This window comes from Choloepus didactylus, chromosome 13 (assembly GCF_015220235.1).
Source record: "Choloepus didactylus isolate mChoDid1 chromosome 13, mChoDid1.pri, whole genome shotgun sequence".
In the NCBI taxonomy this organism is placed as follows: Eukaryota; Metazoa; Chordata; class Mammalia; order Pilosa; family Megalonychidae; genus Choloepus; species Choloepus didactylus.
The window spans coordinates 49172562-49197790 of NC_051319.1; the positions used below are offsets into that span (position 1 = coordinate 49172562).

General features: G+C 43.3%; 1 protein-coding gene across 3 annotated transcripts in view; it reads left to right on the top strand.

Annotated features, from left to right (window-relative positions):
• Positions 1 to 18508: 18508 nt before the first annotated feature.
• MAN2A1 (mannosidase alpha class 2A member 1) overlaps positions 18509 to 25229 on the top strand; it is a 186683-nt gene continuing 179962 nt past the window's right edge. For 2 of the 3 annotated variants that reach the window (XM_037802302.1, XM_037802303.1), the window contains exon 1: positions 18906 to 19570. In XM_037802302.1, coding sequence (XP_037658230.1) covers positions 19436 to 19570 — 135 coding nt within the window. In that variant the 5' untranslated portion in view covers positions 18906 to 19435. Of the gene's footprint in view, positions 18581 to 18905; positions 19571 to 25229 lie in introns of those variants that run through there. The other variant, XM_037802306.1, reaches the window with a different exon arrangement.

The following is a 25229-nucleotide window of genomic DNA, read 5'->3' on the forward strand; positions in this document are numbered from 1 at the left end:
CACTTTTGGCTCTATTTCTCTTACAATTAAGGTCATAGGAACATGATATTTTTCTGCAGCAGTGTTCATAGCCCATTATCCTGCTTCCTGAGTGTCATTAGGCAGTTATGGCAATTGTGACAGCAGTAGCTTCTTGAATTCCAACTTCTTTCGTAAGTTTATGTTCTTGAACCTAGTTTTCCATAGTCCTCTGAGGTAATAGCTCCACTGACAGGTCAGCTCTGAATTGTACAAGGAGTCATTCTTGGAGGCTCAGACGGGCTTCTCCAATCCTGATATGGATTTTGTAAATTCTTCTATTAAATACCTTCCTGCTTAAAATAACTGGAAGGTTTTTATTTTTTTTACATTGCACCCTGACTGACAGACATCCTAAATGTTATTTTGGAAAATCTAGTCACTGTAACACAAGGTATAAGTTGTCATAATTTATACTACAGAAATCTGTAGCAAAAAGAGAAGTCTGGAAGCCAAAAAAATCAGGCTATTCCATTTAGTAGATATGTATCCTAAAGCAAGTTATTTAACCTCTCTGTATCTAAGTTTCCCTATATATAAAATACATATTGATATCCTGGTCTTGCAGAGTTGTAAAAATTAAACAAGGCAACATAAATAAGGCACCTAGCATATTCTTGTAACTCACTAAATAGTGTTTGTTTCTTTCTGTCTCCATAAATCATTCCCTTTAGTGATTGTGATGATTACTAAAAGACTTTTTGGGAAATTCTCTCTAAAGGGTTTGTTTAAAAGCCTTACAGTAATACAAAAATTCAGTGCTGACTTACAAAGGCAAGACGAATAGATTTAAATGCAGCTCAAGAGTAAACAGGCTTCTATTATGAGCCAAGACAACCCCTTACAAGTACTACTGAACCATTTCAACTGGTCACTCAACCCAGATAATCATTGCTTCATCCAGCAAGTATTTATTAAGCCTCTATATTACTAGACACTCCTTTACCCATTAAGATACAGTGGTGAAAAGAAAGGTCCCTGATTTCCAGGAGCTTGCAATCTTCTGGGAGAGACAAATATGAAATTGGACAATAGATATTTTGAAATAGTGATAAGGACTATGAAGAAAAGGCACTCCACCTCCAGTTCTCTTTTCCTTGTCTTCTGCTTATGTCCCTTTCAGCAGTTTATTATGTTACTTGACTCATCCCCTCTTAAACTTCCTTTCAATGGATGTGGGGGAAAGGTACAGGGAGATGGAAATTATGCTGAATTATGTCAAGAATTTCTTAGGTAGGTGGGTAGTGTCAGAGTCTGTGCGGGGCCTGGGGCCTGTTATTGTTTCAAGATGTTGGCAGAGGAATGAGACTTCTGGGTCAGAGACAAAGAAGCATGTCAAAGCAGCATGGACATGATGTTGGCATTGGTTTCTCATGCCCCCCAAATACCACAAGGTCTATCCGGAGAGAACGCTACATACACAGTGTATTTGCATCATACCCAAGGAATACTGAACTTGGGGGAACATGCTGCTTTTATAGTATGTAGTATGCAAGCCTGCTCTTTTTGGGGGGCAAACATTTCTTGATTGCTCAAAATTGCTTACTGCAAACACAACCCTGAGAAATGGCTCAAGTAAAGAGTCATCAGGACCTTCTATTCTTCACATATCCAGCAAGAACATGCAGGAATAATCTGGACCCTGGGCAGATTGCTTTCCCTATTAGGTATGGAAGGAGGGGGTAATAGTATCTCCCATCCTTCACAGTTTTATGCAATCACAATTATATTGTCCTAAATTTTTAGAACTTAGCACTCCCCCCACCCCTCTTCCAACCTTCCACCTTAGATATGATGAATTTAGGCAATTGAGGAGCTCAGACAGACTTAAAATAGCAGTTGACAATCAGAAGAGATAGATTTTCCAGTTATTACCAGATATAACCTAGGCTCTGGTATAGACATAGATCTTCTCATCAGCAGAAGCGTGGGTCCAGACCTCACTCCTTCCAGAAACCTCATCCTTCTCCTTGGGCACTCTTTCCTATTCAAGATTACAATGAGTATGCATTTTGACATAACTTCTCCTGCAAAAATATATTTAGGCAGGTATGGAAGAGAAGAGAGTTGATATGCTCCCAGCCCTGAGCATTCCTTGGGTGGCCATTTCTCTTGGCATCCTGGTAGAAAGAGCCCTTCCTGGATGGTCCTCACAGTCCATTTTCCTTGGGCTCTCAAGCCACAGATCAATGCCAGGGAGAAAAACTGCACACTTGCTCCATGACAAATAAAGGGTGTCCAATTATTCATGTAGACTCCATTCTCCATTTCCCATAGTGGCAATTTCAAATGTTTTCTACCCTACTCACTTCTCATTTGAACCTACTGTCCTTTTTCCCAGAGAAAATAAGGTATTAGGGGAATACTCTCCTAACATGTCATTTGTTACTTCATGTGATCTATAGCAATGATGACAAATTGCTATTGCTATCCCAATGTAGACTGTCGGAAATGGAGGATTAGAGTATGTAACTTTCCCAAATCACAAATGGTGTGTGTCCTGGAGAAGGAATTAGATTTGAATCTTTGAATCTTTATGATATGAGCCCTGCCTCAAGTAGCTTCTAGATGTGGGGAATAAAACTTCCCTGGATTTTTCAGTGTTCCTATAAAAAGACCTAGCCTCCTGAGCCACAGCAATGTATAGTTGTAAAGAATGTTTGCTTTTATTTCTCCTAGAGACAATTTTACATACAATAAGGACCAGATAACTAGCCTTTAGTCTCCCTAAGGACAGAGGTAATTGTTCTGATCCAAAAGGATAATACAACTTCTCTTATCTTCCCCAAAGCAAAAGATAACTTCCCTGGATAGACACTTAGTTCTGAAGGTGCTGGGGGTATAATCTGTCTATTTACATTCAAAGAGCAATGAAGCCCATGAACCTGAAGACATCTGGAGTAAGGAGGAGACCCTTTCAAGAGGGGAGGGGGATAACTGACTCCCATTTATAAACAGAGAAAAATCATTTTTCCTTGTCCCTTGCCTATGGAGAGTCCAGCCACTCATGTAGGAAAAACTGCCATTGGTTTTCATCCTGTAACCTCAGGGGCAAGGACTGGGGCAAACAGAAGAGGGAGGGGGAATATGTAGTTATTATTTACTGTGAGGTAATTAATAAATGTGTCTTTGATCCAGAATACCTCATGTGCTCGTTCAGGATAAAATTAACAGAGATGAATATTAAAAACCCAACAGTTGACAATTCAGAGAAGGGATTAGAGCACAAAATATTTCAAAACAATGTGACAAATACTATAATAAATACCTGGTAATATTTGAAGAGGTAATATTTGAGCTTTGTTGTATAGGACAAGTAGGGGTTTGCTGGTGGACAAGGAAGATGAGGGCATTCCAAGCACATGGAAATATCCAAAGGATCTGAAGTGAGCCTTGGTGCAAGTTTTAAAAAAGTGGCCCTTCCCTCAAAACCCTTTACTTCTATCTGTCACAAAATTGTCATATGATACTAATTTTATTAGAATAAGATATTCTACTGCCAGAAAATAATTCTAATAACTATACAAATTGACAATATCAACAAAATGAATGGCATCTCCTAGAGATGTTCAATGTGTAGTCTGTTCAACTATAGATGGTGATCCTGCCTGTTTAACTTGTTAGGGAGAAAGCAAATTGTTCAGCATAACCAGAATGAAGATTAGGTATGAAAGAGTGTTAGGATATAAGGCTGGACAGCAAGGAAGAGGCTGAAACTTAAAGGGACTTATGGTCTACACTAACATATTCAGAATCAGTCCTGAAGATGCTGGGAAACTACTGGTGGATTTTAGGCAAGAACATGTGATTGACATTTTTAAAATGTCACCAACATGGCAGTAATGGGGAAGTGGTGACAGTAGGATAAGATTGGTCAGAAGACCTGGTAAGAAGCAGACCAGAAGATAATGGGAGCACCATGATAGAATAAGCTAGGGAGGAAGCAGACTTCTCTGGTCTCAGAGTGTGGGGGGACGGGGTCTTCTTATTTTCCAAAGTGATTTTCTACTGAAGCTATTGATCCCCCTTACTGTATCCCATTCTCTACCACCTTGATATTTCAGTTAACTCTATTTTTCTTGTGTCTTCAATCAGTCTCTTCGTCTGCTCCTTCCCGTGGCATTTGCTTGCCCCAGCATGCAAAAATCTTGCTTCTGCTCATCTCTGTTTCTCTACACAAGTATTTTCCCCTAAGTTGCATGTTTTATTCATCCTATGGATTAGAATAATTCTACTTTTCTAACTAACAAGTGGTCAAGCAGTCCCAAAGAAGCAGTGTGGGGGCTAACAGGGCCACAGGATCATTACTGTAGCTACTAGGTTGGCTTGCTACATTTCCACAGTCACCCAGTAAGGCAAAGGAGCTCAACTGAATTCAGACAATTTATTACTTACATAATAAAAACAATGTCAGCATGGTGACAGCTCCCCACAGCTGACATATAATGGGTTTTTGCTTTCCTCCCATGGCCTCGTGGTTGGTATGACTTGCACAACAGCAGTCACTTCATCCTTTTTCCTCATCATGTTCAACCCACACTATTTGTTTGATGCATCCCTCAGTGGCTCAGCAGTTTCTTCCATGTTTACCATCCTAGAACATATCCCATAATACAACATATCCCACTCCTTGAGGTGTGGGCCATGCCAGGACCACTTTAGAGCTGTCACCTTATACTCATGATCATTATCTCCTTCCCTCTAGTTCTAATACATCTAATTAAGGTATCTGAAGTACTTTGTTACTTCCTCCTCATCATATCCAATCTGTATAATGTTATCAATGCGGTGAACCATTAAGATATTTTGTGGAACATGAAGACCATCAACATCTCTGTGTACTAAAAGGAGAACTGACACAGCCCTGAGGCAATGCTGTGAGGGTATACTGTTGGCCCTGCTAGGTAAACACTGACTTCTCCTGGTTTTTGCAAATTGGTATGCAGAAAATGGCATTAGCCAAGTCAACAGTATACACAAAGTGTCACAGTCTGTGTTGATTTGTTCTAGTAAAGATTCTACATCTGGGACAGCAGCTGTATTTGGAATTACCTCCTGATTAAGTTTACAATAGTGCACAGGCCAAACTGATGAGTTAAATGGGAACATGATAATTATTACCATCTGTATTAGTTAGATTTCTCTAGGGAAACAATCAATGAGAGGTACCTATGACTATAAAATTTATAAAAGTGACTCACGCAACTGTGGGTATGCAAGAGTCCAAATTCTGTAGGGCAGTCAGCAAACTGTCAACTCCAAGGAAGGTGTCCGATGAACTCCTCAGGAAATGAACCAGCAAATTCGATGAGCTCCTCAGGAAATGAACTGGATCTTTGATGAACGTGTTCGATGAACTCATCAGGAAATGAACCAGCAACTTCAATGAACTCCTCAGGAAACGCTTCACTGGGCAGCCAAAGAAGAAGTGAGGGTCTTCTATCTGTCTCGCTTATAAGTCTTCAACTGATTAATTGGATTAAATCCAGCCAATTGCATTCTCTCGTTGTGGAAGACATGCCCTTCGGTGAGTCATCAGTCCAGCTGCAGCCAGCTGACTGATAAGTTAATAAACCAGCCTGTTGGTTTATTAAACAGCCACAAACGTCCATGCAGCAATTGTTAGGCCAGTGCTTGCTTGAACAGACAGCTGGATACTATCACCTGGCCAAGTTGACACATGAATCTAACCATCACAGTCCACCCCTTGTCAACTTGGCAGTTATACACGTCACCTAAAACCATACTTTATCTCTGTTACTGATAACAGTAACAGACATATATTTTGCCTAACAATACTCCATTATGCAGCGTACAACTGGAAACACACTAAATCTCTCCAGAATAGGGTGTAGTCCTTGGGTGGCATTAGATCTTAAAATTGATTCCTTTAGCTTAAATACAGCAAAATGAACAGTACAGCTTATGCCATATGAAAGGGGATAAGACAGAGAAGAAGACAAAGATATTTTCTTTACAGACAAATACAAATATACTCATAACAAAACAAGGGGGAAATATTCATGCCATCATAGTCCTCGTTTCTGTAACTGGCCCTAGTTCATATTTATCATCACCTTCTTCCACTACCCATTCCATGTTCCCTTTACCCTCAGCAAGCACTTCAGCTGGCCATGGTTCTTTGCCTGGTGGGGTGACCCAAACCTTCATTCCTGAAGTTTCTTGGCCATTGGTATTCCTGCCTGGATTGGGTTGTTGCAGTTTTCCCTTGACTTTAATCACAGGGCATGGTAGGACTAAGAGATGCCCTAGGGGATCTCCTGTATTCCAGGAAAACTCTTCTTTACTTCCATTGTGTAGTTGCAGTGCTATTTCCCCTTGATAGTCAGGAACAATCACCCCCACCAGTACAGTAATCCCCTTCCTTGCCTGTTGATTCAGAGGCATAAGAAGACCAAAATGGCCAGGTGGCAGGCTTAACTTCCAGTTCAATGGGATTATTGTTGTGTTTCCTGGTGGAAGCACTCTTCCTTTTGAAACAAAGACTTGTAGACCAGCAGAGCTTAAGCTTGCAGGGACAGGAAGCAAAAATTTACCTAGTGGATCACTAGGAGTGATAGTGAATGGTGCCATTCCTGTTTCCACCCCTTGATTCCTGGACCCATGAATCCTGGCTATGGGAAAAACAGCACCATAGAGTGGACACTGATTCAGAGCATACACAGCCTCCTGGAGAACACTGCCCCAGCCATGCAAGGTATTGCCATCTAGTTGGCACCGTAATTGAGTCTTCAACAGGCCATTCCACTGTTCTATCAACCCAGCTGCCTCTGGATGATGGGGAACATGGTAAGACCACAGAATTCCATGAGCATGTGCCCAATCCCTCACTTCATTTGCTGTGAAGTGGGTTCCTTGGTCAGAAGCAATGCTGTGTGGAATACCATGATGGTGGATAAGGCATTCTGTAAGTCCACGGATGGTAGTTTTGGCAGAAGCATATCGTGAAGGGAAGGCAAACCCATATCTGGAGTATGTGTCTATTCCAGTAAGAACAAATAGCTGCCCCTTCCATAATGGAAGTGGTCCAATGTAATCAACCTGCCACCAGGTAGCAGGCTGATCACCTCGGGGAATGGTGCCATATCAGGGACTGAGAGTGGGTCTCTGCTGCTGGCAGATTGGGACTCAGCAGCGGCTGTGGCCAAGTGAGCCTTGGTGAGTGGAAGTTCATGTTGCTGAGCCCATGCATAACTTCCATCCCTACTACCATGACCACTTTGTTCATGAGCCCATTGGGCAATGACAGGAGTTGCTGGGGAAAGAGGCTGATTGGTATCCACCAAACGGGTCATTTTATCCACTTGGTTATTCAAATCTTCTTCTGCTGAAGTCACCCTCTGGTAAGCATTCACATGGGACACAAATATCTTCATGTTTTTGCCCACTCAGAAAGGTCTATCCACATACCCCTTCCCCGGACTTCTTTGTCACCAGTCTTTCAATCATGTTCCTTCCAAGTCCCTGACCATCCAGCCAAACCATTAGCAACAGCGCATGAATCAGTATACAAATGCACCTCTGGCCAGTTCTCCTTCCAAGCAAAGTGAACAACCAGGTGCACTGCTCGAAGTTCTGCCCACTGGGAGGATTTCCCCTCACCACTGTCCTTCAGGGACATCCCAGAAAGGGGCTGCAGTGGTACAGCTGTCCACTTCCAGGTGGTGCCTGCATATCGTGCAGAACCATCTATAAACCAGGCCCGAGTTTTCTCTTCCTCAGTCAACTGATTGTAAGGAACTACCCAAGATGCCACAGCTGTGGGCTGGGAAAGAGAAGGTAAGGTGGAAGGAATGGGGGCCATGGGCATTTGGGCCACTTCCTCATGTAACCTACTTGTACCTTCAGGACCTGCTTGAGCTCTATCTTGTAAATACCATTTCCATTTTATGATGGAGTGCTGCTGTGCATACCCAACTTTATGGCTTGGTGGGTCAGATAACACCCAGCTCATGATAGGTAACTCAGGTCTCATGGTAACTTGGTGGCCCATGGTTAAATGTTCTGTCTCTACTAAGGCCCAGTAGCAGGCCAACAGCTGTTTCTCAAATGGAGAGTAGTTATCTGCAGAGGATGGTAAAGCTTTACTCCAAAATCCTAAGGGCCTGCGCTGTGATTCTCCTATAGAAGCCTGCCAAAGGCTCCAAACAGCATCTCTATTTGCCACTGACACTTCCAGCACCATTGGGTCAGCTGGATCATATGGTCCAAGTGGCAGAGCAGCTTGCACAGCAGCCTGGACCTGTTGCAGAGCCTCATCTTGTTCCGGTCCCCACTCAAAACTAGAAGCTTTTCTGGTCACTCGGTAAATGGGCCAGAGTAGCACACCTAAATGAGGAATATGTTGTCTCCAAAACCCAAAGAGGCCAACTAAGCGTTGTGCCTCTTTTTTGGTCGTAGGAGGGGCCAGATGCAACAGCTTATCCTTCACCTTAGAAGGAATATCTCGACAGGCCCCACACCACTGGACACCTAGAAATTTTACTGAGGTGGAAGGGCCCTATATTTTTGTTGGATTTATCTCCCATCCTCTGCCATGCAAATACCTTACCAACAAATCTAGAGTAGTTGCTACTTCTTGCTCACTAGGTCCTATCAACATGATATCATCAGTATAATGGACCAGTGTGATGTCTTCTGGGAGGGAGAACAATCAAGATCCCTGTGGACAATATTATGACATAGGGCTGGAGAGTTGATATAACGCTGATGTTCTAGTTTGCTAATGCTGCAGAATGCAAAACACCAGAGATGGATTGGCTTTTATAAAAGGGGGTTTATTAGGTTACACAGTTACAGTCTTAAGGCCATAAAATGTCCAAGGTAACACATCAGCAATCGGGTACCTTCACTGGAGGATGGCCAATGGCATCCAGAAAACCTCTGTTAGCTGGGAAGGCACGTGGCTGGTGTCTGCTCCAAAGTTCTGGTTTCAAAATGGCTTTCTCCCAGGACGTTCCTCTCTAGCAAGCTTGCTCCTCTTCAAAACGTCACTCAGAGCTGCACTGAGTTTCCTCTCCTTGAGCCAGCTCATTTATATGGCCCCACTGATCAAGGCCCACCCCGAATGGGTGGGGCCATGCCTCCATGGAAATATCCCATCAGTTATTGTCCACAGTTGGGTGGGGTGCATCTCCATGCAAACAACCTAATCCAAACTTTCCAACTTAATCCCCACTATTATGTCTGCCCCACAAGATTGCATCAAAGAATATGGCTTTTTCTGGGGGACATAATACATTCAAACCGGCACATTCCACCACCTGGACCCCAGAAAAACATATTCTTTCCAAATACAAAATACATTCATTCTATCACATTATCACAAAAACTTAAATCATTTCAGTAACAAAAGTTAAGTACAAGATCCTGTCAAAATCAATTATAGGCATGGTCAGTCCTAAGGCCTACTTTTCCTTTAGCTTTGGATCTGTAGACTTAGAACAAGTTATATGCTTCCAACATACAAAGGAGGGACATTCATAGGATAAACATTCCCATTGCCATGAGGAGAAAGAGTAAGGAAAACAGGGTTAACAGGACCAAAACAGTTCCTAAAACCTGCAGGACAAACTACATTAGATTTCAAAGTCTGAGAGTCATTAACAGAACGAAGTTACATCCTTGGGGCTTGAGAGGGCAGGAGTCTAACCCTTCCTAAGGGTGTTTGTGGCAGCCCTTTCCTCTCCAAACACTTGGGTGAGTGCTCCAACATATCCGCACATTGGGGAGACCACCTTCTCGGCCCCACCCGCCTCAAACATTGGGGCAGCTCCCGGATTCCCTTCCATCTCTGCGGCACATGCTCAAACCCTTCAGAACACTGTGGTGGCAGCCAGGCTCTCCCCAATTACCTGGGAATGTGCTCCAACCTCTTTGGGGCTTGGGGTGGCAAGACATTTCCTGAGCATCAAGGTGGAAGGCCCACCCTCGACCTCCAGGGCAAACTCACCCTTTCCATGCATGTAGGCTGCTCTGCTCTCCCAGCCCGAGACCTCTTGACTCGAGACCTCAACCTCCATGGCTCTGTCTTTGAAGTAATTTTTCCATCAATTTGTTCCTTGTCTGTCTTCTCCAGTCCAGACTGGCAATGGCTCTGTCTGTAAAGATCTCACAAAAATTCTGTTGACTTTGCATGAAGCATACAGGGGTCAAAGCCATCAGACAATAGGACTTTCCACAAATCCTTTCTGGATAATTCCATCTCCAATCTTACCTTGTACTGAAATGGTGGCTGGGTTCCATGTTTGGTTACATCCTCACGTTGGGCTGTAGCTTCTGGGATTCCACCCCCTGGAAGCTCATAACTTTCCAAGCCATCAGCTTCTGGTTTCTTTGAACCTAAGAGTTCAGTTCTAAGTTTATCTCTCTCTGCTCGCATTTTATTATAAGCTGCAAGGAGAAGCCAGGGTACATCCTCCACATGTAGACTGGAGAGCTCCTCAGCTAAGTATTCCAGGTTGTCACTTTCAAATTCTTCCTACCACCTGACACTAGGACTCAATTTTGCCAAATTCTCTGCCACTTGAAAACAAGGATCACCTTTCTTACAGTTTGCAACAACACATTCATCATTTCTGCTCAAGTCCTCATCAGAAGTATCTTTAGAATCCATATTTCCATAAACAGTCTCTTTAAAGCAGTTTTGGCCTTTTCTATCAAGCTCCTCACAATTCTTCCAGAATCTTCCCCTTATCCATTTGAAAAGCTGTTCCGACATGTTTGGTATTTGCAGACTCAGCAGCAAAACCACCCCACTCTTGGTACCAAAATCTGTTCTAGTTTGCTAATGCTGCAGAATGCAAAACACCAGAGATGGATTGGCTTTTATAAAAGGGGGTTTATTAGGTTACACAGTTACAGTCTTAAGGCCATAAAATGTCCAAGGTAACACATCAGCAATCGGGTACCTTCACTGAAGGATGGCCAATGGCATCCAGAAAACCTCTGTTAGCTGGGAAGGCACGTGGCTGGCGTCTGCTCCAAAGTTCTGGTTTCAAAATGGCTTTCTCCCAGGACGTTCCTCTCTAGCAAGCTTGCTCCTCTTCAAAATGTCACTCAGAGCTGCACTGAGTTTCCTCTCCTTGAGCCAGCTCATTTATATGGCTCCACTGATAAAGGCCCACCCCGAATGGGTGGGGCCATGCCTCCATGGAAATATCTCATCAGTTATTGTCCACAGTTGGGTGGGGCGCATCTCCATGCAAACAACCTAATCCAAACTTTCCAATTTAATCCCCACTATTATGTCTGCCCCACAAGATTGCATCAAAGAATATGGCTTTTTCTGGGGAACATAATACATTCAAACTGGCACAGCTGAGGTAGCACAGTGAATGTAAACTGCTGGCTTTGCCAACTGAAAGCAAACTGTTTCTGGTGGTCCTTACTGACAGCAATTGAGAAAAAAGCATTTGCCAGATCAATAGCTGCATACCAGGTACCAGGGGATGTGTTGATTTGCTCAAGCAATGATACCACATCTGGAACAACAGCTGCAATTGGAGTCATCACCTGGTTAAGCTTATGATAATCCACTGTCATCCTCCAAGAACCATCTGTTTTCTGCACAGGCCAAATAGGAGAGTTGAATGGGGATGTGGTGGGAATCACCACCCCTGCATCCTTTAAATCCTTAAGAGTGGCATTAATCTCTGCAATCCCTGCAGGAATCCAGTATTGCTTCTGGTTCACTATTTTGCTAGGCAGGGGCAGTTTTAGTGACTTCCACTTGGCCTTTCCCACCATAATAGCCCTCACTCCATGAGTCAGGGAACCAATGTGAGGATTCTGCCAGTTTGCTGAGTATGTCTATTCTAATTATGCATTCCGGCACTGGGGAAATAACCACAGAATGGGTCCAGGGACCCATTGAACCCACTGTGAGATGGACCTGAGCTAAAACTCCATTTCTCACCTGACCTCCATAAGCCCCAACTCTGACTGGTAGACCAGAGTGATGTTTTGGGTCTCCGGGAATTAAAGTCACTTCTGAACCAGTGTCTAATAATCCACAAAATATCTGATCATTTCCTTTTCCCCAATGCACAGTTACCCTGGTAAAAGGCTGCAGGTCCCCCTGGGGAAGGCTGGGAGGAAGATTAACAGTATAAATTTTTGGCAGTGTAACAGGGTCCTTCCCCAAGGGTACCCGGCCTTCCCTTCATTCAAGGGGCTCTGGATCTGTAAACTGTCTCAAGTCTGGGAATTGATTCAGGGGCCGTGACTCTCTGCTTTTGTAATTCAAGGGAGACTTTTGTTCATGTGACCTAGAATTCTTCTGCCTATATAGTTCAAACAAGAATTTAGTCGATTGCCCATCTGTTTTACTACTTGGTACTCCATGATCCACTAGCCAATCCCATAAGTCTCTGTGAGTCATATTATTTTGATTGCTGCTTTGAGCCTGTTTTCCATTATGGTAGCCATGCCCACCTTGTCTGTGGCAGTTAACTGCAGCCACTTGGCTTCTGCTGACTCGGGACCCGATTATCCCCAGTGTTTGAGGATTCCAGCTCAGTGACAGCAGTTCCTACAGTAATATCTGACCTACAGAGAAGGGCAACTACAGAGCTCTTAAGGGATGATGGAGCTAGTCTCACAAATTTATTTCTCACAGTCCTGGTTAAAGGTGTGTCCTCTGGACATTCCAGGGCTGTGTGAGTGGGTCTTCCATGATAAATCCACTCCAACATTCCAATCTCTCTAAGCCTTTGAATCCCCTCCTCCACATTGTACCAGGGCAGTTCTGGCATTACAACCTCTGATAATGCCAGCCACCTTCTGATCCATGTTTCAGCGAACCACCCAAACAAACTGTTAACACCCTTTCTAACCCCTTGAGCTACAACATTGAATGCAGAATCTCTGCTTAGTGGGCCCATATCAGTAAATTCAGCCTGATCCAACCTTATATTCCTTCCACCATTATCCCACACCCTTAATATCCATTCCCACACATATTCCCCTGGTTTCTGTCTGTATAAGTTGGAAAACTCATACAGTTCTTTTGGAGTATAGCGTACTTCTTCATGGGTCACACTTTGTACCTCACCCTTCAGGGCCTGTTGGGACTTTAGTCTAGTTATAGGTCTTGAAGCAAAGACTGGAGGTGGGGGTGGGTCATGAAAAGAGTTAGAATTATCCCTCAAGCCATTTACCTCAGGACATTCTGTTGCATTTTCATCTCTTAAAACAGGATTAATCTCTCCAGACAGAGGAGTGAGGGCTGCTTCCTCAGGGGAGGTGATTACAGGATTAGCAGGCACTGAAGGGTTAATCTCTTTAGGTGGGGGTTGGATGGCAGGCTCCTTAGGGCAGACTGGAGATGGGGAAGCTGTTTCCTCAGGATGGCCCTCTACAGGTAAATCTAACAATGACTCAGCAGAATCCAGGGTTCCAATGTCCTCATGCCATTGTTATCAATCCATATGTCCCCATCCCAAGTTTCGGGATCCCATTCTTTTCCAATCAATGCCCTTACTTTATTTATTTATTCTTTTTTTAGTCTTCATTTTATTGAGATATATTCACATACCACGCAGTCATACAAAACAAATCGTACATTCGATTGTTCACAGTACCATTACATAGTTGTACATTCATCACCTAAATCAATCCCTGACACTTTCATTAGCACACACACAAAAATAACAATAATAATAATTAAAGTGAAAAAGAGCAATTGAAGTAAAAAAGAACACTGGGTACCTTTGTCTGTTTGTTTGTTTGTTTCCTTCCCCTATTTTTCTACTCATCCATCCATAAACTAGACAAAGTGGAGTGTGGTCCTTATGGCTTTCCCAATCCCATTGTCACCCCTCATAATCTACATTTTTATACAATTGTCTTCGAGATTCATGGGTTCTGGGTTGTGGTTTGATAGTTTCAGGTATCCACCACCAGCTACCCCAATTCTTTAGAACCAAAAAAGGGTTGTCTAAATTGTGCGTAAGAGTGCCCACCAGAGTGACCTCTCGGCTCCTTTTGGAATCTCTCTGTCACTGAAGCTTATTTCATTTCCTTTCACATTCCCCTTTTGGTCAAGAAGATGTTCTCCACAATGCCCTTACTTTAACAGCAGACACTCTGAGAAGTTGAGATTTTAGTTTACATTGTAAATCTGCTACTTGCACAATGAGAGTCTGCGTCTGGTTTTCAGAAACCTCAAGTCTGCAAGCACAGGAAATAAGAGTTTCTTTCAGAGCACACATAGAAACCTTTACATCTGTCATACGGCATTTAGTTTTGAATTTGAAGCCTTTAGCTCATCCCTTTCTCTTACAACTTTATCCAATGTATCTAAGAGCAGCCAGACAACATCATTATACCTCTTAATTCTGCAAAACTCTGTGAAGGTGTCGAAAACACTGTCACCCAGAGCCTTGCTTTGTACAAGAATATGATTAGGAGAATCAAATGGTGCTATTTTGCGTGTCTCCTTTGCCAATTCATGCCATGGACTGTCAGTGCCCTGTTGATTATTGGAAATAGAGTCATTAGTGCCTTTGAATCTAATCAGAGTAGAAAACAAATTGTAAAAGCCCATTTTAAGATTCTGTTTCTCAAGAACCACTCCTGGTACCAAGTTGTATTAGTTAGGGTTCTCTAGGGAAACAGAATCAATGAGAGGTATCTATCAGTATAAAATTTATAAAAGTGATTCATGCAACTGTGGGTATGCACGAGCCCAAATTCTGTAGAGCAGTCAGCAAATGTCAACTCCAAGGAAGATGTCTGATGAACTCCTCAGGAAATGAACTGGGATCTTCGACGAATGTGTTCGATGAACTCCTCAGGAAACGAACCCGCAACTTCGATGAACTCCTCAGGAAATGCTTCACTGGGCAGCCGAAGTAGAAGTGAGGGTCCTCTATCTGTCTCGCTTGTAAATCTTCAACTGATTAATTGGATTAAATCCAGCCAATTGTATTCTCTCATTTTGGAAGACATGCCCTTTGGTGAGTTATCAGTCACAGCTGCAGCCAACTGACTGATAATTTAATAAACCAGCCTGTTGGTTTATTAACCAGCCACAAATGTCCTCACAGCAATTGTTAGGCCAATGCTGTCTTGACCAGACAGCTGGATACTATCACCTGGCCAAGTTGATACATGAACCTAACCATCACACCATCTCCCAAAGGTACAATATTACTTTTACTATTGTGGTTTGCTATCTTGGAGGAGGGGGGCTTCCACTTAACTCTTCCTATCATAATGGCCCTCACCCCATGGGCCAACAAGCCAATGTGGGGATTCTGCAAGTTGCTAAGAATGTTTATTCCAATTATACCTTTAGGAACTTGGAAAATAACCACACAGTTGGTGCATGTACCAACTGAACTAACAGAACCTACTGTGAGTTGGACATGAGCTAAGACTCCATCCATCACCTTAAACCTCAACTTTGACTGTAAGCTCATAGTGGTATTTTGGATCCCCAGGCAATAATGTCAATTCAGAGCCAGTATGTAGTTATCCTCGAAAGATCTGGCATTTCATTTTCCCCAATTGTACAGTCACTCTAGTAAATAGCTACAGGTCTCTTTGTAGAAGGCTTGGGTGAAATCTGTGATGTGTACTTGTGGCAGAGATGTAGGGCTCCTCCTAAAGGGGACACAATTCCTCTTCAATCAAGAACTCTGGATTTGTGAATTGAATTAGGTCTGAAAGCTGCGTGAGAAATTCTGACTCTCCACTGTGGTGATTCAAGACAGATTTTGCCTATAGGACAGGTCTTTTCCTGATATAATGATCAAGTAATACTCTCTTAGGCTGCCTGTATCATTTTTTCCTAAGGCATCTCTGTGGGCCAAGGCATTATAATTGCCTGTACATTATGTTGCCCTTTAAGGGAGATGTGACTATCTTGTCTTTGTTGTTAAGTGCTTCCATTTGGCCTCTGCTATTTTGGGATCCTGTCATTCCTACAAACTCAGGAAGCCATCTCAATGGTGACATCCATTACACTTGTACATGGCCTACAGATGGAAGCATCCACAGAGATTTTCCAAGATGCAGGTGTTCCCCGCCCTAAAGTATTTCTCAGTGCTTCAGTGAAGAGTTCCTTCTGTGCTTTCGCATGGAACACAGTTGAGGGAAAGGTGCATAGGTCACACATCCATCCAATATAACATTCCTATCTTCCTAAGCATTGGATTTGGATTCCCTCTTCCGAAAGAGGAAGCTCTGGCATCTCAAACTCACAAACTATAAGCCACCATTGAGTCCAAGTTTCCTTCAATGGACCAAGGATGCTGTCAGAATCACCTTCAGCTGCACAAGCTAACACATATAATTAATACCCATAGCAATAAATTTGGCACAATTTAGTGTTATATTCCATCCCTTTTGGTTTAATATCCTTAGAATCCACTCCACTTCTACACATGTTTCCCAAGTTTCTACATCATATATTAGTAAAATATGGTAGTTTTTCTGGTGTATAAGTTATTGCTTCCTCCATCATAGTATGCACCTGCAGGAGCATGCTGAGATTTTATCCCAGTTACGGATCTTGTGGCAATTGGGGGTGATTGTGGTGGGTCTTGAGGAAATATACATTCCACAAGGCATCTGCGCTAGGTGAAGTTATTACAGGTTTTTCAGGCTGAGGAAGACTAGTCTCCTCAAACATCTGATGGAACCTACTTTTACTTGTAAGGAAGGCTCAGAGTGACTTGGGGATTCAAGATTGTCAGTCTCCTCTGGATCCAACCCATTCTAATCTCAGAACTCTCTTATTTACCAATCAATGCAGTGACCAATCAATGAGACACGTGGCATGTCTGTGTATTCAACTGTTGTAATTCAGTGACATGAACAATTAAATTTTTGTGTTTGGTTCTCAGCAATATCATCTTTGCAGCTAAAGAAATAAGAGGTTCTTTCAGGGTTGTTATGGAAGCTCTTTGGTCTCAGACCATGATTAGATCTGAGAGTTAACAGACCTGTGCCTGTCATTTTTTCTTTGTAAACATTCAGGACATTGAAAAAATTTATACTATGCCATAGCCCTTACAGTCATCTCTAATGCCATACCATCACATGTATTGCCCCCCACAGCACATGCTTCAGTTGGCACTTCATCAAAATCAACCACAGGTGACAGCTTGATTAATCGGGATGCCCTGCATGCCCTGAATTACTAGCATTCCACTCCCTTGGCAAGGAGTTGGGCACTGCACTCAAGTCCGAAGTTGAAACCAAACCAATCCCCAAATCCCATTTTTTTTGTGAGTTTATCTCCTGAAACTGCTTCCAGGACAGGGAAAGCTTAATATAAAGAATAATTAACTGTAAGAGGAGATTAGCATAATGAGGGATTCACCAGTAAGAAGAGAACTCTAAATAACATAGAGGTACCAGCTATAAGAAGCAATCACTAACCCTAGGGCAGAGAGAGAGAATGCCAAAAAAGACCCCCACCCCACTCCATTCAGGCTTACTGGAAACAGCCGTGACTCACTGAATGGCAGAGAAGTCACTGTAGTGCCAGCAGAACTTGTTGAAAATCTGCCCTCTGGAATTTAACTGGAAATCTGTTTAGGCTGTTGGGGGCGGGGAGGGGGAGCTATTCGTGGAGAGGTGTCTCACCTTAGGCTCTTCACTTTAAAACCGCTAGAGTTTGAGTGTGGAAGCTGCTGACTGCCAAACCGAGCACTATAGGAGTCTGGCACTGGAGAAGACCAGCTATGAGGCAAGATCCTGCCCACCCACACACCCAAACAAGGGGGCAACCCCTTTTCTTGCTTTAACATCTCTCTAGCCCCCTCTACTGAAAGAGCTTCAGGGCCAGGTGGCAAAAGAAAAGCTATTTAAAAGGCCCAGATCAACTTTCACAGTACAGTGAAAAAGGGTGAATTTGGAGCAGAGAGACAATAAATCAATAACTGGCAGCAGTATCGCGACTCAGATTCCCCTCATAGAACCCACACCTGCTCGGAGGGACCTCTGGCAGACTCCTCACTCCCAGGTTTCACCAGGATGCCACCAAAAGCAGAGGAAAAGTGAGCCTTTCCAACAGAATCCACAGCCTCCTTCTCCTTTTCCTTTCCCTACATCCCTCACCAAGTTCCCTTCCAAGACACTCCCGGCCGGGGTCCTCAAGGACAGAAAACCTGGACAGCCAAAGGGAAGTGGGAGAAAGTTCAGCCGCTGTGGAACGTGGGCTGCAGGCGCTTGAATGCCTCTGACTGCCTCAACTCCTTTGGCAAAGCTGCCTCCCAGGTCACAAAAGCTGTTTGAGGTCTTCCCACCGCCAGGGCGCTGGGAGGCAGACGCGGGGTGGGCCCGGCGGGCGGCGGTCTGTGATTGGGCGCCGGGGGGCCCGCCCCTTCATCCCGGCGCGTAGGGAGGGGGAGGGGCCAGCCGCCTGCTCTGCTGCGGGGCGGCAGGCGCTTATTGACCCAGCGGCTGCAACGCCGCAGCCTTCTCTTCCTGCTTGTGGCAGGCGGTGCTGGAACGCCGAGTGGCGCTGGAGAACCGGCGCTTCTGTTCGGAGCTGCTGCCGCCATCTCCGCATTTGCGGGGCGGGAAGGTGGGAGGGGGCTTGCGACTGCATCTAGAGCGGGCTTCTCTCCGGAGACGGTCCTTTCCTCCTTCTCCTTCCCTCTTCTCTTGCGCCGCCGCCGCCCGCCCCCTGCGCCCTTCCCGCGCAGCCCGGATCCCGGAGGGAGAAAGAAGGGCGGCGGGGGGCGGGAGAGGCCGGCAAGAGAACGCGCGCTTGCAGGAAACTCCTGCCGGATTCGTGCGCCCTTTCGCGCAGGGTGCACCCAAGCCCGGCCGCGGCGGTGGCGGCGGCGGCGGCAGCAGGAAGGGGCTCGGTTCGGGGAGGCGGGGGCAGCTTTGCGGGGGCGGGCCGGGCAGTCCCGGCTCTAAATAGTGGGGCCCGGCTTCTGTCGACCCGGTTCCTTTCCCATCCGTTTCTCGAGACTCAGCTCCGCGCCGTTGGCCGCCGGAGCCGCCGAGTTCTGCGCCCTTCTGGGTGCGGACACGCCTGCCCTCATCGAGAAAACTTTTCCTGCCGACTCGGTCGGGGCGGCGGTGGCAGGAAGTCCGGGCAGCGACCTCTTCTCCGCCTGCCTTGCGCGCTCTGCTGGGTGACAGCGTTGGGCTCTTGCTCAAGTTTGTGGGGGCCCCTACCCGGCTGCAGGCGGGACCCTCCTCGGGAGGGACGCCCGCCCCTTGGAAGGGCGACAGGCCAGGGTTAAGGCCGAGGGCGCCTAGTGGCGCCGGAGACAAGGTGCAGAACGCGTCCGGGACCCTCACGCGAGAGCGCGGAGGGCGTGCAGCCGGGGAACAGGGAACCTCCGGCAGCCGCTTCCTGGAGTCCACAGTTCGGCTCCTCTGGCCTCGGTGAGGACAGTGTCTGGCTCCGATTCTATCGAGGAAAATGAAGTTAAGCCGCCAGTTCACTGTGTTCGGCAGCGCGATCTTCTGCGTGGTGATCTTCTCGCTCTACCTGATGCTGGACCGGGGTCACTTAGACTACCCCAAGAGCCCGCGCCGCGAGGGTTCCTTTCCCCAGGTGAGCCCAGGGAGCCGGGGCGCGATGTTCGAAGGGGATAGGCATGGGGGCCGATAGTTATACGCAGCTCGGCGACCTCTGCCTCCTGCCGCGGCCGCTCGCCCAGGGCTGACGAGGCCAAGCTGGAAAACGATCCAAGCCTTCTCCAGCCGGGGCTCTGCAGCAGTTGGACGGCGCTGACCGTGACCTAAGAGCCGCCTCTTCCCGAACGCGCCGAGTTAACAAAGTGCCTGGCGATATTGGGTGGCGGAATCGCGCTCTGGGGAAGTGGCCATGTTCTCGCACTCGTAACCGGGCCTGATGGGGTGGCTATGAACATTGGTTTGCAAAGATGTGTTGGAGTCTCCACTTTCAGTTCTTTTAAATATATATCTAGCAGTGGGATTGCTGGGTCATATGGTATTTCTATACCTAACTTTCTAAAGTACTGCTAAACTCTTCCATGGCGGCTGTACTATTTTACATTCCCACCACTAATGACTATTACTTAGTGTTTCTGTTTCTCCAGATCCTCTCAAGCATTTGTAATATTTTTTTTAATAGTCATTCTAGTGGGTGTGAGGTGGTGTTTCGGTTTTAATTTGCATTTTCCTAATGGCTAATGATGTTGAGCATATTTTCATGTGCTTTTCGGCCATTTGTATATCTTCTTTGGAAAAATGTCTATTCAAGTCTTTTGCCGGTTTTGAAATTAGGTTGTCTTTTTGTTGTTGAGTTGTAGTATTTCTTTATGTAGTCTGGATATTAAACCGTTGTTAGATATGTAGTTTCCAAATGTTTTCTCTCGTATGGCTGGTCATTCTGCTATCACGAGGAAGTCCTTTGATGCCAGAATTTTTAATTTTGATGAAGTTCCATTTATCTTTTTTTTTGTATTGTTGTTTATGCATCGTGTATAAAATCCAAGAAACCATTGCTTAACTCAAGGTCCTGAAGAAGCTTTCCTGTGCTTTCTTCTAAGGAGTTTGATAGTTCTGGCTCTTATATTTGGGACTTTGATCCATTTTGAATTGATTTTTGTAGATGGTGTGTGGTGGTGTTCCACCTTCATTCTTTAGCAAATGGAGATCCAGTTTTCCCAGCACTGTTTGTTTAAGAGATTTTTTCTTTCCCAATTGAGTGACCTTTGTCCCTTCAAAAATAAGTTGGTCATAAACACGAGAGTTGACAGTGTATGGGCAGATGAGTAATAAAATGACAAAAATATATAAATAATAGGGGGAATAAGGGGTATGTGATGGTTTGGGTGTTCTTTTTATTTTTATTTTTTCCCTTATTTTGAAGTAATGAAAATGTTCTAAAATTGATTGTGATGATAAATGCGCAACTAAATGGTGATACTGTGAGCCATTGATGGATTATATGATGTGTGAGTATATCTCAATAAAATTGCATTAAAGAAAACATGTGAGGGTTGATTTCTGAGCGCTCAGTTCTATTCCATTGGTTTGTATGCCTGACCTTGTGCCAGTACCATGCTTTTCTGATTACTGTGGCTTAGTAATAAGTTTTAAGATCAGAAAGTATGAGTCCTCCAACTTCATTTTTCTTTATCAAGATGGCTTTGACTATTTGGGGTCCCTTAACTTCCCATATAAATTTGATGATTGGCTTTTCTGTTTATGAAAGGAAGGCTGTTGGGATTTTGATTGGGATTGCATTGAATCTGTAAATCGCTTTGGGTAGAATTGACATCTTAATATTTAGTCTTCCAATCCATGAACACAGAATGTCCTTCCATTTATTTAGGTCATCTTTGATTTCTTTTAACGGTGTTTTGTAGTTTCCTGGGTACAAGTCCTTTACATCCTTGGTTAGATTTATTCCTAGATATTTGATTCTTTTAGTTGCTATTGTAAATGGGAACATTTTTTTTTCTTGGTCTCATTTTCTGATTGTTCATTGCTTGTATATAGGAACACTGCTGATTTGGGGGTATTGATCTTGTACCCTGCCACTTTTATTAGGTCCAGGAGCTTTGTTGTGTATTTTTCAGGATTTTTAGTATATAGAATCATGTCATCTGTAAATAGGGAAAGTTTTACATCTTCTTTCCCAGTTTGGATGCCTTTTATTTCATTTTCTTGCCTAATTTCTCTGGCTAGAACTTACAGTACAATGTTAAAAAATGGTGGTGACAGTGGGCATCTTTCTCTTTTTGATCTTAGGGGGAAAGCTTTCAATCTTTCACTGTTAAGTATCATGTTAGCTGTGGTTTGTTCATATATGCCTTTTGTCATGCTGAGGGTTTCTTTCAATTTCTAGTTTTTAAAATGTTTTTATGAAGAAGGGGTGTTGCATTTGTTAGTGCTTTTTCTGTGTCAATTGAGATGAAAATGTTTTTTCCTTCATTCTGTCAATGTAGTGTACTACACTAATTGATTTTCTTATTTTGAACTACCGTTGCCTACATGGGATAAAACCCACTTGATCATGGTGTATGATTCTTTTAACATGCTCTTGGATCCGATTTGTTAGTATTTTTTGTTGAGGATTTTTGCATCTATATTCATAAGAGATACTGGTGTATAATTTTATTTTCCCGTGGTATCCTTATCCAGCTTTGGTGAGGCTGATGTTTGCCTTGTAGAATGAATTAGGTAGTGTTCTTTTCTCCTCAATTTTCTGGAAGAGTTTGAACAGGATTAGTGTTAGCTCATCTTGGAATGTTTGGAAAAATTCCCCTGTGAAGCCATCTGGTCCTGGGCTTTTCTTTTTTGGGAGATTATTGGTGGCTGATTCAACCTCCTTACTGGTTAATGACTTGTTGAGATCTTCTATTTCTTCTTGAGTCAGTATAGGTAGTTTGTGTGTTTCTAGGAAGGTGTTCATTTCATTTAGGTTATCTAAGTTTTTGGCCGACAGTTGTTCATAGTACCCTCTTTAGTCCTTTTTATGTCAGTATGATGGACCGTAATGTCTCCCTTTTCGTATCTGATTTTAGACATTTCTGTTCTCTGTCAGTCTGGCTGAAATTTGTCAATTTTATTGATCTTTTCAAAAAACCAACTTCTTGTTTTGTTGATTCTCTCAATTGTTGCTTTTTATTCTCCATTTCATTTGTCTCTGCTTTAATCTTTATTATTTCCTTCCTTCTGCTTACTTTGGGTTTTGTTTGCTTTTCTTTTCTAGTTCTTCCAGTTTTGTGGTTAGGTCTCTGATTTGAAATCTTTCTTCTTTTTTAATGTAAGCATTTGAAACTATACATTTTCCTCTCAGCCCTGCCCTTGCTTCATCCCATTAGCTTTTTTCTTTTTTTTTTTAATCTTCATTTTATTGAGATATATTCATATACCACGCAGTCATACAAAACAAATCGTACTTTCGATTGTTCACAGTACCATTACATAGTTGTACATTCATCACCAAAATCAATCCCTGACACCTTCATTAGCACACACACAAAAATAACAAGAATAATAACCAGAGTGAAAAAGAGCAATTGAAGTAAAAAAGAATACTGGGTACCCTTGTCTGCCTGTTTGTTTCCTTCCCCTATTTTTCTACTCATCCATCCATAAACTAGACAAACTGGAGTGTGGTCCTTATGGCTTTCCCAATCCCATTGTCACCCCTCATAAGCTACATTTTTATACAACTGTCTTCGAGATTCATGGGTTCTGAGTTGTAGTTTGATAGTTACAGGTATCCACCACCAGCTACCCCAATTCTTTAGAACCTAAAAAGGGTTGTCTAAAGTGTGCGTAAGAGTGCCCACCAGAGTGACCTCTCGGCTTCTTTTGGAATCTCTCTGCTACTGAAGCTTATTTCATTTCCTTTCACATCCCCCTTTTGGTCAAGAAGATGTTCTCCGTCCCACGATGCCAGGTCTGCATTCCTCCCCGGGAGTCATATTCCACGTTGCCAGGGAGATTCACTCCCCTGGGTGTCTGATCCCACGTAGTGGGGAGGGCAGTGATTTCACCTTTCAAGTTGGCTTAGCCAGAGAGAGAGGGCCACATCTGAGCAACAAAGAGGCATTAGGGAGGAGGCTCTTAGGCACAACCATAGGGAGGCCTAGCCTCTCCTTTGCAGCAACCGTCTTCCCAAGGGTAAAACCTACATCCCATTAGCTTTTGCATGTTGTATTTTCACTTTAATTTGCATCAAGATATTTCCTAATTTCCTTCATGATTTCTTCTTTATCCCATTGGTGTTTAAGAGTACGCTGTTTAATTTCCACATATTTGTGAATTTTCCATTTCTCCCTTTGTTAATGTTTTCTAGCTTCATTCCATTGTAGTCAGAGAAGATACATTGTATAATTTCAGTATTTTGAGTTTATTAATACATATTTTGTGACCTAAGATATGGTCTATCCTGGAGAAAGAGTCATGCACACCAGAATTTGTATTTTGTTGTTGTGTGAAGTGTTCTATATCTGTCTGTTAGGTCTAGTTGGTTTAGAATATTGTTCAAGTCTTTTATTTCCTTATTGATCTCCTGTCTAGATTGTATCCATTATTGAATGTTGTATATTAAAGTCTTCTAGTATCAATGTAGAACCATCAGTTTCTCCAGTTCTGTCAGCAGTTCCTTTATAATTTTTGGGACTCTTAGCTGCATATATACTTACAATTGTTACATTGTTTTGTTCATTTACCCTTTTATCAGTAATATAATGACCATCTTTGTCCCTCGTAACCGTTTTTGACTTAAAGTCTATTTTATCTGATATGTATAGCTACTCCAGCTTTTTTGTGTTTTACAACTTACATGGTATGTTTTATCCCAGTCTTTCACTTGTAGGTCTCCTGTAGACAGCCCCAAGTTGGGTCATGCATTATCCACTCTACCAGTCTTTGCCTTTTGATGGAGGGTTTAATCCGTTTACATTTAAAGTCACTACTGATACTGTAGGACTTTCTTCTGCCATTTTGCAATTTAGTCTTTATGAATCTTATACCTTTCTTTGCCCCTCAATTCTACTTCCATATTTGTTTGATTTTTTGTGTTGTACTGTATTGAGTGCCTTCTCATTTCTATCTGGATATATTCTCGTCTATTTTCCTAGCGGATACCATGGGTTTAAAATTTATCACCATAAATATATAAGTCATTTTGGTTTGACACCAACTTGACTTTTTTTGTACTTGTTACAAATGATGTCTTTGTGTATTTTATGACCAAAAAATAGATTTGTCATTACTTATTATGCATTTGCATTTTAGCACCTGTAGGAAGTAAGAAGTGGAGTAACAAACCAAAAAATATGTATTAATTGTACTGACATTTATGATTACCCAAATGGTTACCTTTACTAGAGGTCTCTATTTCTTTTGTTTGCTTTTAGCCACTGTTTAGTGTCCTTTCCTTTCAGTCTAAAAAACTCCCTTCATCATTGCTTGTAGGGAAGGTCTACTGGTGATGAACTTCCTCAGCTGTTTTTTATACTGGAATGTCTTAATCTTTCCCTCATTTTTGAAAGAAAGGCTTGCTGGGTATATATTCTTGGTTCTCAATTACTTTTTCTTAGTGCTTTATGTGTTTCAACTCACTACCTTCTTGCCTCCACAGTTTCTGATGAAAAATCTACACTTAATCTAATTGGAACTCCCTTGTAATAACATGTTGCTTTGTTCTTGCAGCTTTCAGAACTCTCTCCTTGTCCTTTGTTGTCTGTAGTTTGATCATTATGTGATGAGATACATTTTTCCTG